This window comes from Halichoeres trimaculatus, unplaced genomic scaffold (assembly GCF_033239565.1).
Source record: "Halichoeres trimaculatus isolate MK-OKI-2021-1 unplaced genomic scaffold, fHalTri1.1 fHalTri1_scaffold_3, whole genome shotgun sequence".
In the NCBI taxonomy this organism is placed as follows: domain Eukaryota; kingdom Metazoa; phylum Chordata; class Actinopteri; order Labriformes; family Labridae; genus Halichoeres; species Halichoeres trimaculatus.
This window is the reverse complement of record NW_027437181.1, coordinates 40,963,224-40,979,608: the sequence shown is the minus strand read 5'-3', so window position 1 is coordinate 40,979,608 and position 16,385 is coordinate 40,963,224. Positions and strand designations below refer to the sequence as shown.

General features: G+C 40.4%; 1 protein-coding gene across 1 annotated transcript in view; it reads left to right on the top strand.

Moving 5' to 3' along the window:
• cep89 (centrosomal protein 89) overlaps positions 1 to 16,385 on the top strand; it is an 86,781-nt gene that overhangs the window by 21,814 nt on the left and 48,582 nt on the right. The window contains exons 15-16 of the mRNA XM_074667131.1: positions 1,170 to 1,311; positions 8,565 to 8,654. Of these exons, the coding sequence (XP_074523232.1) occupies positions 1,170 to 1,311; positions 8,565 to 8,654 (232 nt within the window). The remainder of the gene's footprint in view (positions 1 to 1,169; positions 1,312 to 8,564; positions 8,655 to 16,385) is intronic.

The window sequence follows — 16,385 nt, the reverse complement described above, 5'->3', positions numbered from 1 at the left end:
AAACTCAAGAATAACCGAGACGAACACAGGAAACGCATGACAAGAACCACAAAGAAAAACAACCAAGAAACTCCAAATACAAGAACTCAAACGAGACGTGAAAACCCCAAAAAGCCAACATCCCTGAAGGGTACAGATTGGCTTTCATGGATGGGTGTTTATCTTGTTTCTAATGTCCATTAAAGGCTCTGCAGTTCTAACACTTCACCATCGGCTTTATTTCTTAGCGGCTGTAGCTTTCTAAACTCAAATTTGTTTGATTTTTCCTGGGAAAATAGCAATCTATCAAGTCCTAGTCCCAGTCAGATTATTATGATTATTGTTATTATAATCATTCATTAGACTGATTAATCAGCCCAGATAATGGCATTTTGAAATATCTGGTACCTGCAATCCCAAGGTTGATTTAAAAAATGAAACAGATAATGTCAGCAGACGCTACAGACAACACGGACAGTGTGACAATGGTCAGGAAAAGTCGATGTAGTTACATATGATAACAGGTTTTCTCCCACCCTGAATGACAGGCTACAGAATCTAAAACAGTAACTGTCCGGTGTTTTCTGTTTGTTATGAAGTGAAGAGTAATATTGTATTAACTAGTAATCCATCTGGCATGTTACTTGCCAAGTGAATTCGATGTCCCAGCACCCCCCCAAGGTTGTTTCACAAACTGCAGACAAAAACCAGCAAAGGAGTCTTTTGTTTTCCCCCCTCGGTCTTCTGCAGCGACTGTAGTTCAGATCAGGTAAATCTCCTGCAGTGTGTGATTCATTTCTGTCAGGGTTTGCAGTGGCTCTGAAATCAGTTCTGGTCTCTGGGACCCTCCTCGGCTCCCTTCAGACCTGAGCAGAGATTAATGCTGTCGCCTCTCATCCTGAAGTGTAAGGGTGTTTAATTAACCAGCACTGTTTTCCCCCCTGTTGCATCAAGATAGCCAGGTCCCCAGATGTTTTCCAGTTTGCTGCTTTCCTGCTTTGTTCTTTTTTTTTTTTATCTTTACCATACACCTTTCATCACACCACTCATCTTTCTCCTCTACATTTCTGTGTTCTCACATCTTTCTTTTTATTCCTGCCACTCTGTTTCCTCCCCTCATTTTCTCCCCTCACCCTCTGAAATTCTGTTTGACTGATCTGATGATTCTCCATCCCTCTCTCTGTTTCCAGGAAGGCTGAGAGGAGAATGAGTCTGTTAAAGCAGCAGAAGGATGAGTGTGTGATGAAAGAGGAAAGCACTCGTCATCACATGGGAGCTGTCATATCTGTGGCCGAGCACGTTTCCCAGGAGAGAGACAAACTGCTACAGATGGTATGACCATGGCGTGTTACACACAGCGCACGTGATACACGTGCTACCTAATCAGTAACAAAACTCTACATGCGACAATACCAACACTGTCATACAGACATCAACACACCTGAGATTTGACTTGCACCGCGAGAAAAATAATCTGTAATCTACCATTTGTCTTTTATTTATTTTCACCATTTAAACATTCTTAAACCCTGGCAGTAACTCTGAACATTTAATGTAGTGGTTATTTTTGGAAGTCAGTTTTTGTTTTTCCTTCTGGCTCTTATGAAAGTTCCAGCCTGAATTTAAACTCCCATAGTCATCAAAGCTCAACAGGTGGCTTTCACAGCAGTTAAATCCTGGCTTTAGTCAGGTGTGAAGGTGTGAAGGGAGAAAAATACTCAGTGAAAAAGTGACAGTACCAAATACAAAGTGAGTTTTAGTCAAATACTTCAGCAACAGAGCGATCTCTCAAAGCTGCCTCCTGCATATAGCGAGGAAGGATGAAATGGGAAGGGGCAGCTGTGCACAGCATATGGCTGATGACTGCTGATGACTGCTGATCCACTGAGGCAGGAAACTCTGAGGACAGGTTTTTAAAATCTTTAGTGCTTGGAGTCGTGTGTGGTTTGTTAAACAGGTCCAGTTTCTGTTACCTGAGGTGCTCTCTAGAGAGGCAGGAAGTAAGATTTATGAGGAGTGTAACTGACCGATTGTAACAAGGGGCCTGCACAGTAGGGCTGAACAATTTATCGTTTTTAGATCGAAATTGCAATTTTAGACAATGAAATTTTGAGATCGCCAAAGCAGCAATTTTTTTGCAGCGCTCCTGACTGACTCAGGATCTGTTGTGTCAAGTATTATACACATTCTCTTTTACAAATTTGTAGACAATCTATATGTTAAAAGTGCTGGTAAGCAGGTCAACAACACAAAGCCTCTGTTTAGGAGTAGAAGTTGATGAAAACAGATTATTTATCATCTCTATTGATGATTAAAAAATCGTGAATTGCAATATCTCCCAGAAAAATTAGATCTTTTCCTAAAATCGTTCAGCCCTACATGTGAATATCCCAAAGCTTGATTTGAAGAAAATCGTGAATCAAATTGAAATCACAATATCTGCCAGAAAAATCGCAATTCAATCTCTTCTTAAAATTGTTCAGCCCTACTGCACAGTCCAGTTATTGTGTTTTTGTCGTACTGCTGTGCCTTTCTGCTACACTGCTGCAGTCATTGTGTGCATGCACTTGTCCTATTTATGTTTCACCTACAATTACCTGCACAATTTAAATGTTTATCATCACTCTTTCTTATATTCAGGATCGTCTCATTTGGAAGAGTCCCACCTCCTGTCACAAGTTTATTCCCCTCAAATACACTTATTGGGTCTTTGATGTTTTTAATACATTCATCAGACCATAACTGGATGCCTTTCAAATGTTAGTTTGGCAGATTGTTTGTAATTGCATTGTCTAATCCAGGGGATCAACATCAGCGCATCTAAAGATAAACCTTGTTATTTACATTCACAATGTTATCAGTAATTATAAGCTTAATGTTAGAAATGTTACAAACTATCAGAGGATGCGGGTTGTGGTATTTTATTTGGATATAATGAATCTTGAAAAGACTCTTTTGAAGTGTAAAATCAACACAGTTCAGTCTTTGCCTTGCACTGAAAAGAGATTTCCATTTGGCTTTGCTGTGAGGCATCAGCCTTGACATGTTATTATCAGCTTCCAGCTGCTGCTCTCTCAGACCTCATTTATTCCACTCAACCATCCAGAATAGATTGATTGAAAAAAACTTTTAGTGGATGTTTAAAATGACTTTTTGTTGCAGTTTTGGTGAATAATGCTGCAGCAGTAAGGAATGAATGCTGAGTTCCACATACAGAATGTTTCAAGTCTCAAGTCTCTGGTCATGAGTCTAAGTCAAGTCTCAAGTCTCTAAAACAATAAGTCTTATGAGCTTTTGCCATCTGCTGCTGTCTGGTCTAAGAATGCTGCACAGCTAGATCTACAAAAAGCATTCAGAGCATTAACTGTACTATTATCACTGCTGTCTGTTAGCATACAGTATCAGGACTCATGAGCTGTTTGTCATATGATCCTTTTGTTGGAGCCGTACTGTCTGAAGTTTTATGACCAAATGTAAAGACAAATGGAACAGCAGCAGCTGCAGGTCTGTCACCAGGCGTTACCCAATGTACAGATGGTACCGCTTGATGCCACGAGGCACACACCCAATGTGTGAAGTGGTTACCATGGTAACCACGAAAAAAAAGGAGGAATCACATTAAGCTCGTCAGTTTCCTCAATTTTAAAACGCCCCCCCAAAAAAGAAAACATATTGATTGTTTACAAGTGCCAAAACACTAGTAAGAGTTGAGTCTGAAGCCTTCTGAGCACGAGCCCAAGTCAAGTCTAAAGTCTCTGTGTGCACAACTTCAGTGTGACTCAAGTTAGGGTTGCAAACTCGAGTCCCCATCTCTGGTTTTTACCCTATTGAATAAAGAAAATAAATAAATACAAAATCAGTGATAGGAGTGAATGATATGAAATCAACATAAGGGGGGCTGTCATCAGTCAGGTGGTAAAAACTGTACTATGTTTAAAAGGACTGAAGAGGACTGCTACCTCCCGTAAACTTTTCAGCGTTGCCTCTCAGTGATTTTCTTTCCTTGTCTAGATCTAGAAAAGTCATGTTGTCCTGAGCCGTTGAGTGTCACAGGATGCTCTGTTGGACTTCTGGCAAGAAAAAGCGAAAACCAGTTAGTGAGGTCTATTACAGGGACTTTTGCGTGTATTGATGATAGTCTACAGGACATCTAAATACAACAACATATGGGGAAACTTTCACAGGTATCGACAGTATTTTTGACAGAAGACTAAAGTAGCTCTGCCTAAAGCTAAAAGATGATGGACAGGAATGAAACAGATGAGTTCAGTTGCAAACAGAAGCATGATATTCATCAGAATTTGTGATCTGTAACTTTTTCCTTTGTGTCAAAGCAATCTGTAAAACCAATCTGTAAAAAAAAAGGCACATCTGTAGGTTACTAATAATGGACGTCATCTTGCTTGGATGAAAGTGAGGTCACCACAAAAAACTGCTCCCCCTGGTGGCTGCCTGCAGGTAAAAACTGGGTTTTACCTCACAATGATGGACAGCTGCCTTTTTTTTTTTTTTTTTTCTTTTTTTTTTTGAGATTAGTAAAACATACCGGGAGGGAGAGCCACTTTTGACAGAAAAAATAAATCTTTTTGTCACTTGGCTCCACTCAGATCTTCTCAGAATCTCTCATAGTCTCTGCTGCACAGACTCTTGCTGCACAACGGCGGCGCTCCTGGTGGGGGTATTTTGGCTTCAGAATGTACAATCATAACTGTTGAAGCCACACCGTCCAATCTACACACAGTCTCAGCCCTCCAGTTCAATCCCTGTCAGCTTTGACTTGTTGCACAGAAATAGTGTGTTGTAAACTTTTGAGATCAGTGACTTTTAAAGAGGATTGACGCTGAGTAGTCCATCCAATAGGATGTAAGAAAGGAAGGTAGAGAAGGCGGGAAAAGCTGGAAACAAGGATTTAATCCAGTGTCCAGTCACTCACTGCTGATAAAATGCAGCTGTACAGACGTGACAAGATAACTTTGGGTAGGTAGCACCTTTGGTAAAACAGGATTTAAACATGAGTTAACTCTGCACTCCTGCTGAGTATGAGAATCTGTATCTTTAGTGAGCTGTGCTTCACTCTTTGTCCTTTTCTCGTCACCTTCAACACAACGGTGAAAGATGACTCTGTACCCAGCTGCTTAAAGCAGGTGTTTGTGGGCTTTAGTGGTCCTGTACATCTTTCAGTGTGACACGTTTCTGCCTCTCAGCTGCTCGCCTCTGGGTAAGATTCTGACATAAACTGGTAATGCCGCCGTCTTTAGCTGCAGGAGACTTTGAACAGTGGAGTACACTTTGTTTGAGCTCTGGCACAGCAAAGCCTGTACCAAACAACTTACAAGACGTCAAGTTTTGGAAACAAGTATGTAGTAAACAAGGGGGGAAAATGTGAATTATAGGAGCCCAAGGGGAGCAGTGGAAAGAGCAAAGAGAAACTCGTGAACTTATTTTTTACAAATGCTCAGAAACCACAAAGAGGAATTCAATCGATTCATTACACAGCTCTAGTTTAAGAAGACTTCACATTGAGTCAGAACAATGGAGCTGATCTCAGACTCATCAATAATGAAGCTTTCTCAGACGGCTGAATGTTTTTTTCAGAAGACCAGCAGAAGAAAGTTTGGAAAAGAAAACTTTTCAGAGGATAAGAATCAAACCCATCATGTGTAGAAGGTCAGACTGACACCACTTCAGAGGGAGCCATTTCAAAGCTAACAGGACCTGATCTGTCTGGATGAAGTCGGAGTGACCTCAGAGGGTTTCTGTTTGGAGCTGTGTTTGTCTGTTCGACCTGAGTAAAAGTTTAATTGTGGTTATTTTCTCTGATGTTGTCCAGGCACACCAGGCTCTTCTCTCAGAGCAGATCTGAAAACAAACTTAAGATCACCTTCAGGGAACAACATCAGAGTTTCTGTTCGTCCAGACTTGTGTTTTCAGACATTATTCCTACTAATTAGGTACTAAATGACTGAGATGACCTTAAGTAGGATTTTAAGTTTTTATTTAGTTTCCTCAATAATAACCTTAAACTGTTACTAAGGCATTGTCTTACACCTTGTCTGAAAAACACCTTTACAACAGCTTCATTTGTCTGTTTTAGACAAATTTAGTGCAGTGCAGAGAGAGATGGTATATTTAATCCAAAATGAAGCTGCTTCAGTTTCTTTTGATCATCTTTAGTGCATTTTTTAAAATAAAACAATAAATAATAAACAAAACAAATAATAAACAATAAATAGATTGAGAAAGTAGAGTAAAGGAGTAAAACTTTGAATTCCCCATGATTTCATTCTATAAATGCAATGGTTCAGATTTATCTCATACACCTCTCATCACATTACATATACACACTATACAAGATCCATTCACTACCACCACAGTTCACACGGTTACAGACTGTTTGAAAACGATGAATGGAGTATATCTGTATTTATACGACCAAACCTTCACCCTGATGGCAGCATCTGGATCCTGCCTAACCAGCAGATCAGAGAAAAGTCAGGATGGCCTGGTGGTGGAGTTGCAGCCTGTAGCTGTCGACCCAGGTTGGTCTCCAGCCTGAGCCCACTTTCTGTGTCATTTCCCACTCTGTCTCCCTGTTTCCTGCCCCGTCTGCTGTTCGGTCCTCTCCAAATAAAGGCGTAAGAGTCCAAAAAACATTTCACTGAGAGCAGTACCTGGGTATTTATTTTGCTGTTTCACTGCCACTGGCTCACCCCTGATCACACACTGAGCCGCTGCAGTGGAGGAGGAGGTGAGGGGCCCACTCTTTCAGGAATCAATAAATGTTTTTTGTTTGCTTTTGTTTTTGTCTCAGCCACATTGATTTTGGCGTAGCATGGATCACACCAGTTAATAAAGTCACTGAGGGCTGAGCCTTTATCTTGCTCCATGGCATACAAAAGGCTTACAGTCCCAGAGCCATCTGTAAATTCAACCTTTTACCCCTCCTAACTTCTTGTTTCTTTGACATTCAGAGAAGAAAAGTCACACACCCCACGGGAAATCACCTGGTTTTGTTAACTTGGACCATCTGCTAACAATTTGTTGAAAAGCTTTGTTAGACAACATACAACACACTGTGAAAAAAAAAATGTAAAAAAAAATGGTAAAAGCACTGGCAGCAAAGTTTACAGACAGATACTGTAAGTTACAGTCAAACACGGTAACACTGAACTACATAAATTACTGTAAAAATACAGGACTAGATTTTACAGTCAAAATAAATCAAAACACAGTATTTAATAGTTTATAAATGTCCGTTATACTGTAAAATAACATATAAATACAATAGAAATGCATTCAAATCAGATTTCTTTCATGTTAATCTCTGTAATTTTATTGTATAAATCATTTATTGAATTATTTATTAAATACTATTTTTCCCATGTACAAGAACACATCCGTACTTCAAACAAGAGATAAATGTCTGCAGATTTACAGTATTAATATGTAATTTCAGAGAAAAATACCATTATTTAATTCAACATACTTTTCCTAAATTTTCACAGTGCTTTAACATTTTTTTTTTTCTATTTTTTTTTTTTTACAGTGAATTGCAGCCATGAGTGAGGAGGGTACAGGGTGCAGCTATGTGCTATTATTAGCACGATAGCCTACCAAAAATAAAAACAAAACAAAACAAAACAAAACAAAAAAACATTTCCAGAATATTATCTTACGTATAATTTGTGTGATTTTACAGTTTTGTATAATATTTTTTAAACACAGAAAAAATACCCTAAAAATTAAGGGTTAATAACCATAAACCTAGGATTGTTTTATTGACTGTGTAAAATTGCTGAAAATATCTGTGAATCTACTAGCAATTTGTTGTTTTATGAGAAAATAGGAAAAATCTGTTAAAAAATTGCAGACCATTTTTCCGTAAAATTACATTTTTTTAAACAGTACACTAGAATCCACAGACAAGGTTGTTCATGAGCCACAAAGATGTAACTTTAGGTGTTCATTTGGTTTAGTATACTGTCAATAAAACTAATACTTTCCATTTTGTGACTTTCCTCAATAAAAGGAGATTCACAATGAAAACATCGATTAAAGAGTAAAGAGAAAAAGTAATATTTAGGATGATTTACTTTTGGCCCAGTTGGAAAATGTCTTACTTTGGGTTGATTATGCTGTCTGCCCATTGGCAGTTGATGTGGGCATTATGAGGAGGTTTGGTGTTTCTGCTGCAGAAGTGTGGTATTCATTCATACGCTGAACAAGCTGGGGTTAAGATTTAATTATCTTCTTATTACTCAGTAGATTTGATGTTTTGAAAATGCTCGGGGCAATGAAAGACCACTGACAGTTTACTCACAAGTATGATTTTATTTTCCATCTTCACGCCCTTCTTCAGCTCTTAGCCTTTAGTTAGATTCACTGTAATGAAATGTGTTAAAGCTCAGAGGATCTGCTCGTTAGCCCCTGCACTGTCTGTCTGCTGCCTCCACTCTGCCTCTTTAAACCTCTGCTGACTTGTGTGGATTTACTGCAGCCACTTCATACTTTCATCCAGGCTGGGTTTTATCGCTCCTCTGCGTTCCTCCCTCAGATCAGTAACCTCTGGTACTCTTTCTCCTCAGGCTTCGATGCTTCAGAAGGAGAAGCAAAGATTCATCGGCAGGATCCTGAAAGGAACTGTTCGATTTGAGAAACTACAGGAGGATGTCAAAGTAAGTTTGTTCAAACACCTCTCTAACCCCCAGAACTGACTCCCTTGGCAGACCATATCTCTCTCAGAGCGGTGGAGTGGATGGTGTTGTTTAAAAGCATATTTGGTTGTTTTCTGTGTTTTCTAGAGACTTGTGTTTGCTGTCAGTTTGTTTTATACCAGCTAAATCAGCTGGTCTTTAACAATCTGAGCTGCTCTTTTAGTTCCTCTTTCAGTCACAGTCTTTGCTGGTGTATTGAGTTATGGCTCAGTGGACCTGACTGCAGCACATCATTTTAACCGAGGTTCATTTTGCTTAAGATAAGCTCCCAATCTACTTCCTATTGATCTACCTTCTCTACTTCACTTGGATAATCATTTATCATCAGTGTTCTCCTCGCTGTAAGTGTATATTGATAACCACTTTAGTCCAACAGATCACTATCTCTCCAGCTGGGCTCATCGGCCTATATGGTTTGATTTTCCTGTTTAACAACCAAAACCAGCATAGAGATAATGATCAGCAATTACAAGAGTAATACTCTGAGTCTTCATTTCTCTGATTTGGTCCTCTGATCTGAAAGAGTCCACGTGCACGTCTACAGCTAGCTGTTGCGGTGCTCTCCCCTATTACACCATCGTCTGTTAAAGTTGATAATCTTGGCTCTTTGCGTCCTCTACAGCCAGAGATACAGGAAACAAACAGGTTGTTCAGTGGGTAACTCCTTTCACTGATGTTTTGCTAAGATTGACACACAACACCCCTGCCTCATGTCGGCTCCCACCATCCCAACTGTCGGCAAGCAGAGCCTCTACAGCTTATCCTGAAGTAGGGCTCTAACATGTTCCTGCCAGGTTTGGCTATGAAGTGGAGGTTATATGATGGACTAAGGTTACAAAAACAAGACCTTTCACTCAGTGTCCATGGAGTTTAAAGTTGTTGATGTTGAACCATTAGGTAATTTAATTGTACAGATAGACTACAGTGATGAAACTCACTGAATGACACAAACTAAACTCAGCGAGACAGTAAGTTGATGCAGGTTTGATAACTTGTTTCTTTGTTGCAACTTTTCTTAGAGTACAGGACCTAAGCTTTTGATAGATTAATTTTATGGGCTCTAATTTCGTGGCACAGCGCAGGAGGCGCAGGCCTGACGCACCCTGCGCAGTGCTAATTTCGTGCCAAATTTGCCAATTTGGTAGACCTTCTGCGCAGAGATGGGTGTGACGGCGCGCCAGGGGGAGTTGACGGCGCACCAGGGGGAGGTGTCAGCAGATTCATGTTGGCGCAGTGACAATTTTGTGCCAAAAAAGTGCGCTGAAAGCTCGCCAGCTCCAACCTGGTCTATCCTCGGCACAAAGCGGAGTGCACCCCACGCAGCTGTAATTTGGTGACAGGCGTACATGTTCGCACATGTCATCAAAGCCTCAGAGGCAGGTTTCCAGAGTGTCAGGCACATTTTAATGCAATACACAATCACAGCAATCACTATTTAATGTAACTGTCTGAACCAGCATATACATTTGTATCTATATTAACTGTCCCATCACATCTGATGTCAGATTAAAGCTGTTTGTTATAATGGAAAGTTAACCTGACGGCAGCTGGAAGTTTGATGCACATCTTACAATAAACAATAAACAGCCTTAACATCTGATACTGAGTATATATCTGGTTCTCTCATTTCATTTAATTCAAAGAAAAGAGGGAGAGAAAAGACGAAGAAAAAAAGAGACAAAATAAATGTGTGTCACTCAGGATTTACCCGTGATTTCCCATATTTCTCTGTTTTAGTCTTTATTTTTAACCTGATCTAAAAAGATGGAGTACATTGTTGTAAGGAGGATGAGGTGGAGACACCAGGAGAGTATACAGTATATCACCAAAGGTTCTGCTATTTGGAGATGACAAACCAGGAGTGCAGGTGGATCAAAAGTATTCTGAATGGATAAGCCAGCTGTGTAACTGTCTCTTCATTTTGTACTCCTATTAATGACAAAGGAACAGATTACATCTGTCCCGGGAGCTGGCCCACACGGTGACGCGCTTCGTGTCCTCCGATGTGCCCCGCTGTCCATTCTCCTGCTGCAGGGACAGCGGCTCTGACCGTCTCCGCTACCGGGTCTTTCCAGCACACTGTTTCCGCGGTGCTGTGGATCAGTCAGACCAATCAAACCTGGTCTACGAAATTAGAGCCCTATTAGTTAAAGTTCTTGTTCATAACACCAACTTCTTTATAGTCGTTGCCAAGTGATCTGGTTTGTCCCAGGACAACCACTCAGGCCAGGAAACACTGTCCCAGACACTTTCTCAGCACAGCCCTTTGGCGCCTCTTTCATAAAGACTTCAGCTCCTGCATTCTGTTGAATATTAGTGCATGTTTTCATGAGACTCAAAGAGCTATGTGCCTCTTGTATCCTCAGGTGCTGACAGCCAGGTCACTGATCAGCACCTGATTACCAGCCCCTTTGAGCGAGGGCCCTGGTACTGTGGTCAGTAGGTACCAGCAGCTGAATAAAAGATTCAGCAGCTGCTGCAGAATAAGCTGTTCGGCACTGACAGGGAAGATCTGACACATTTCTCATGGTTGTAACCCACAAACTCAGCTCTGCCACGTAATTCATAAATTCATGTTCCTTACAAATAAGACTCCATCTAAAAAGGAAATAAACCATCTTTGTAAACGGTCTAAGCCTAGCATACACTACCAAACACATATTTCTTTACTTTCTGTGCTGAGTTTGGTTTAGTTCAGTCAGTTGCCAAACACAGATGCAGATCAGTCAGCGTCAGTCTTATCTCACTCTTCACATAACTACTCGTTATACATCATAATTGATTATAACCTGTTCATTAGCTGAAACCAAGTGTTGATTATTTTTGATCTAAAATTTGATTTGTACAGATGATAAAATAGCCTCTTTTTTCAGTGGTTGGTAACACTCACCCTGCAGTGTTGTTCACCTCAACCTATGGTTCAAATGAAGGCTAAAGTTATTATCATCTCTGTTGACACTGTCTCCTCCCTGAAAGAGCTGTGTAACTCAGAAAAAGCCCAGAGCAGTGGTGCGGTGGTTTGTTGTTGCTTCATGTCTATATTCTATGTTTGGCCTGTGTCTCTCAGCTCCAACCTTTGCTCTTCTTTCCACCTCCAATCTTCTTTCCTCTGTTGCTGACTCTTCAGTTACTGACCCCCAGTCAAAAGGTTTCATGCTCTCCAAATAACCTGAGAGTTATCTTGAGACTTTACTCCATGTTGTCAGACTGTCTTCAGGAAGAAGTGAAATCATGGGCTAGATCAGGGATCTTAAACTCATGCCATGGAGGGCCCAGAGGCTGCAGGTTTTCTTCCCAACCAAAAACTCCACCAGCTGATTTAACTAATTACCTCACCTTCAAGCAGAGAGCAGGGACTAATCAGTGAAATCAGCTGGTGGAGTTTTTGGTTGGAAAGAAAACCTGCAGCCCCTTGGCCCTCCATGACATGAGTTTGACATCCATCCCTGGTCTAGATGATAGATTTGCTGTTACTCCTTCCTGAGTTTTTGACCAATCAGAATTGAGCATTTAACACAGTTGAGTGGTTATTAGGAAAAGTGGGTGATCAGTAATGAATAATGGATGCTTAGTGTCTAGTTATGAGATAAAGAACCCCAACAGTGTTGGCTAAAGATATGACATGATCAGTTTATCTCTGGTATGCTCATGTTGGAGGAAGATAAACCAAAATCAGAAACAGGCATGTTACACAGCCAGGAGATCAGTGAGAGTAGTACAATAGCAAAGCAAAGAGACCTCCTGTGGAAAAAAAAGAGTGCTGAAATCATCAGCCTGTGGTGGCGTGAACCCCACTTTGACAAAATGTCAAAATAATCAGGTGAATTTATTTGTTTATTCAGACAAAGATAACTTTGTATTCTTAGGTTTTCCTTTTTTACTTTTCGTGGGCTGTTAAAAGCAAACAGTGTTTTTATGATTCTTTGAAGACAGGAAGATGAGACACTTTTACCCTCTTCATTCTTGTTTGACATAAACCACACCGAGGTTTTTCTTAGTCTTCCAGGGAAAAAAATTCAGCAAATTACTATGGCAACCTTACTGACGTGGCTCACTGTCTTAGCTTAACAGGTATCACCATATTCCACAGATGTCTTACAACATCACCCTGTAGAGCCCTTCAGTCTTTGTTTGTTTGCTTGTTTGTTTGTGTGTTGTGTCAAGTATGAAGGAGACATGAGTCTGGGGTACTCGGGCCTTGCTCCAGGGCGAACACGCTCTGTGTGATCCAGCTGTCAGCTGCTCCCGTCACTCAGACCACGGAGGGGAAAAACATTTATTAGGGTTGCTATAGCAACAGACCAGTGAGAAGGATGTGTGTGCTGCAGTGTGTGTGTGTGTGTGTGTGTGTGTGTGTGTGTGTGTGTGTGTGTGTGTGTGTGTGTGTGTGTGTGTGTGTGTGTGTGTGTGTGTGTGTGTGTGTGAGATTGTGTGATCGATTCATGATAATCACATCAGTAAAAGAGGGAGTATTTAAATGTCGGGCTGCAGAAGGACTTCATATTGATTTCATACTTCAGTAATCTGAGTCTTCATCTCCTGACAGTTAATCTGGGTTCTCATATGGAAAACAATCTGTGGTGTTCAGTTCACAGTAAAACATAAATGAGGGACCCACTACAATACAGTGTCTGTGATCAGGCACTGATGTGTCACCATGTGAGCAACAGTTACAAACACATAATGTTGGAGGGGGGACACCCATTAAGGAGCATTTTCCTCTCAATCCTGCGTTTGCTTTGTTTCCATCAGGAAGGAGGCTCAGAGTTCCTCTAGTTAGGAGAGTGGCATACAAAAGGTCATTTGTGCTCTCTGCAGTAAACATTCAAACCAAACAATCTGAAAGAACTATGAGCTGTGTCTCAGGTAACCTATGTACGTAGTGGAATTGTAGTGGATTATTTATTTATGTATTTATGGACTTGTTGTGTGTTTTTAGTATTGTGAGCTTTACTGCTGTGTTTTTATTGTTGTGGTGGCTGGCGATCATGATGCCAAAGGCAATTTTCCACTGTGTTTTAAACCAATGGAAAATTAAGTCTTCTATTCTATTCTATTCCATTCTAAGCATAGTGTGTAAAAAACCTCATAAGACCCTAAAAAAACAAAGCAGTATGGATTCATATTCATCACGTCTTTCTATGAGCGAGCTGGCTTCACAGAGTCCACAGCTACAGGTGGAGCTGTCAGGAACCATGGAGCGTTACACCGCAGTTATTACCTTTCTCAGGCTTTCTGCTTCAGACTCTGTGCACACTCAGGGGAAAGGAGAGCATTTAACGGATCTTTCCAGACTTTTTAGTCATAGAGAGATAATGACTGGTTGTCTGATTTAAACAGATTTAATGAGAAAAGATGATGAATGTACAAAAGTAATCATGATGAAATTGCCACTTAAAGAAAGGAATCCTGCACCACACTTTGAGTTACTTGGTAAATCATTTATTTATTGTCTCGCACAATACACTGTGAGCTGTTAAATTCTAATGCAACAATGACAGAAAAACCAGTGAACTTAAAAAATGGTTTAGACACCCTAAGTGGTTTTGAAATCACTTCACTTTTATATATTTTTCTGTTCAAAATTCAGAGTTTAAAATGATTTCATTGGCACCAAAATTCATTATTTCTAAATGCTATGTCAGTGAACAGGTAGTCGTCATAGTCTCTTTTAGGGCAGACATTACAGTGACTAAGTCTCCTGCTTTGGGTTTATTGCGCGTCTTCATTCACTTATGAAAAATGTGATGTTACCATTTCAGAACTGTTCAAACTTTTTCAGGGGGTCATTTCAGGCTTTTATAAATGTTATGCACTTCAAAATCTGATTTCAAGCCTTATCTCTGAACAAAACTTGGTCTCGACCAGGTCCCGTATGCACTTATAGTCACCAGACAAATGGGACCATTAGTCCTAATGTACTGATATGGATGAGACTATTTAGCTGCAGCGTTAGGGTTACCTAGCTTATTACACCATGAAAGCAAGGCAGGTGCAGATTACGTCAAAATTCTAGGAACGAATTTGAATTGCACATGCCTACTTCACACAAATAGCAATACACGTGGCGAGGAAAGCAGCGGAGGAAATGAACATTTTATTACAAGAACATAAAACGAGCAGCTGCTACCAGTGAGTCAATCAGATAACAAACCAAGAGAAAGGGGACATCTGCATAAAGATCTTGAATATAGTAAACGTGTGGTGTTTCCGGGCACGCTGCAGAAGAGCTGAAAAGTAAAATAAGCAAAATGAAAACTTCTTTGTGGAACAAGCAGCGCAGCACTGCCCTGGTAACCTCCATGAACAACTCTACAAGCAGCTGTTTGATGGACTCCAACATTCACCACACACATTTTGGAAAGACCCAGACGTATACAAGCAACGAGCAAAGCAAACTGATGGCAGGGAGCCCTGCTGATTTGAGACTTCAGTTGCCTCTCTTATCTCATCAGTGAACCAAAAAATGGTGTCTCCTCATCCTCATACTTTTCAACAGGATGAGCTCAATAAGGAAAATATTCCCCACCTTTGTATATTTTGTCTTAAACAGTAAAGCATAAATACTATGTCCTCCTTTCAACAGCTGAAGAAGTGCGGTGATCCCACCATCAGCACCTGTCATGGCGGGGGGTCTACCTGCATTAAATTTGATGACTGTTGGGGCGTTAACCTGGCTCGTGCATACAGCTAATCGATTTTTTTCACCAGTAGTACAAACGGTCTGTTTCCCTGGCTAACGGCTGGACATGCACACTGGCCCAGGTCATGAGCAGGGGTTAAGTTATCATGTTGATGTAGCGCTGTTGGCAGGTAGTTAGATCCAACTACCGTCCTAGGATACAGAACTCCAACAGGGTGTGACAGGACCCTGATGGGAAATACACACACAGAAGATCAGTAAGAAAGTCAGGTAATAGTAACAAATAGATATAGTTAACATCATTTTTCACTAAACATAACACTGCAATCAAAATTGATGAAAAATTGTATTTCCTTCTGTTATGTTTGCACTGTTTTAATAAGTTCATGAGAAGAATGAACGATCCCCAACCACACGCTGTGGGTGTCTTCAAAGCCCACAGGAGCAGTGTTTATTAGAGAAAACTCAGAGGAGGTCAACATTCAGCTTCATTTTTCTGCTCCAACAGCAGTTTGGAAAGATTCTAAATTGACTAAGTAATATTATCTCAATAAAGCTATTCCTGTGGTAACAGTGCTTTGTTAAATGTAAAAATCATGGAGTATTCCATATTAGAGGTCGACCGATATGGGTTTTTTGGGGGCCGATGCCGATGCTTTCCAAATTTGGGCAGCCGATGCTGATATGCATAGCCGCTTTTTCCAATTTGATATTTAGGCCGATTGTTAAATAAATATATATATTTATCACATTTTTGTGAAACGCAGCAATTTCTGAGCAACTAAAAGAGATGTATTACAACAAGTTGTGTCCAGTCCTCTGAACATTTAAAAGTATGTAATGTATCCAAGTGGTTCCACAAGTTTAAGGTGCTCATCTTTTTTGTCCCTGATCAAAAATTGTGTCATTTTATACAATGGATCAAAAATTGGCTTTTTAGAAAGAAAATACGGCCGATGGCCGATAGAGACACATGGCCGGCCGATATATCGGTCTACCTCTGTTCCATATCATATTCCAATCAAAAGTTTCCTTTTTCACAACAAGCA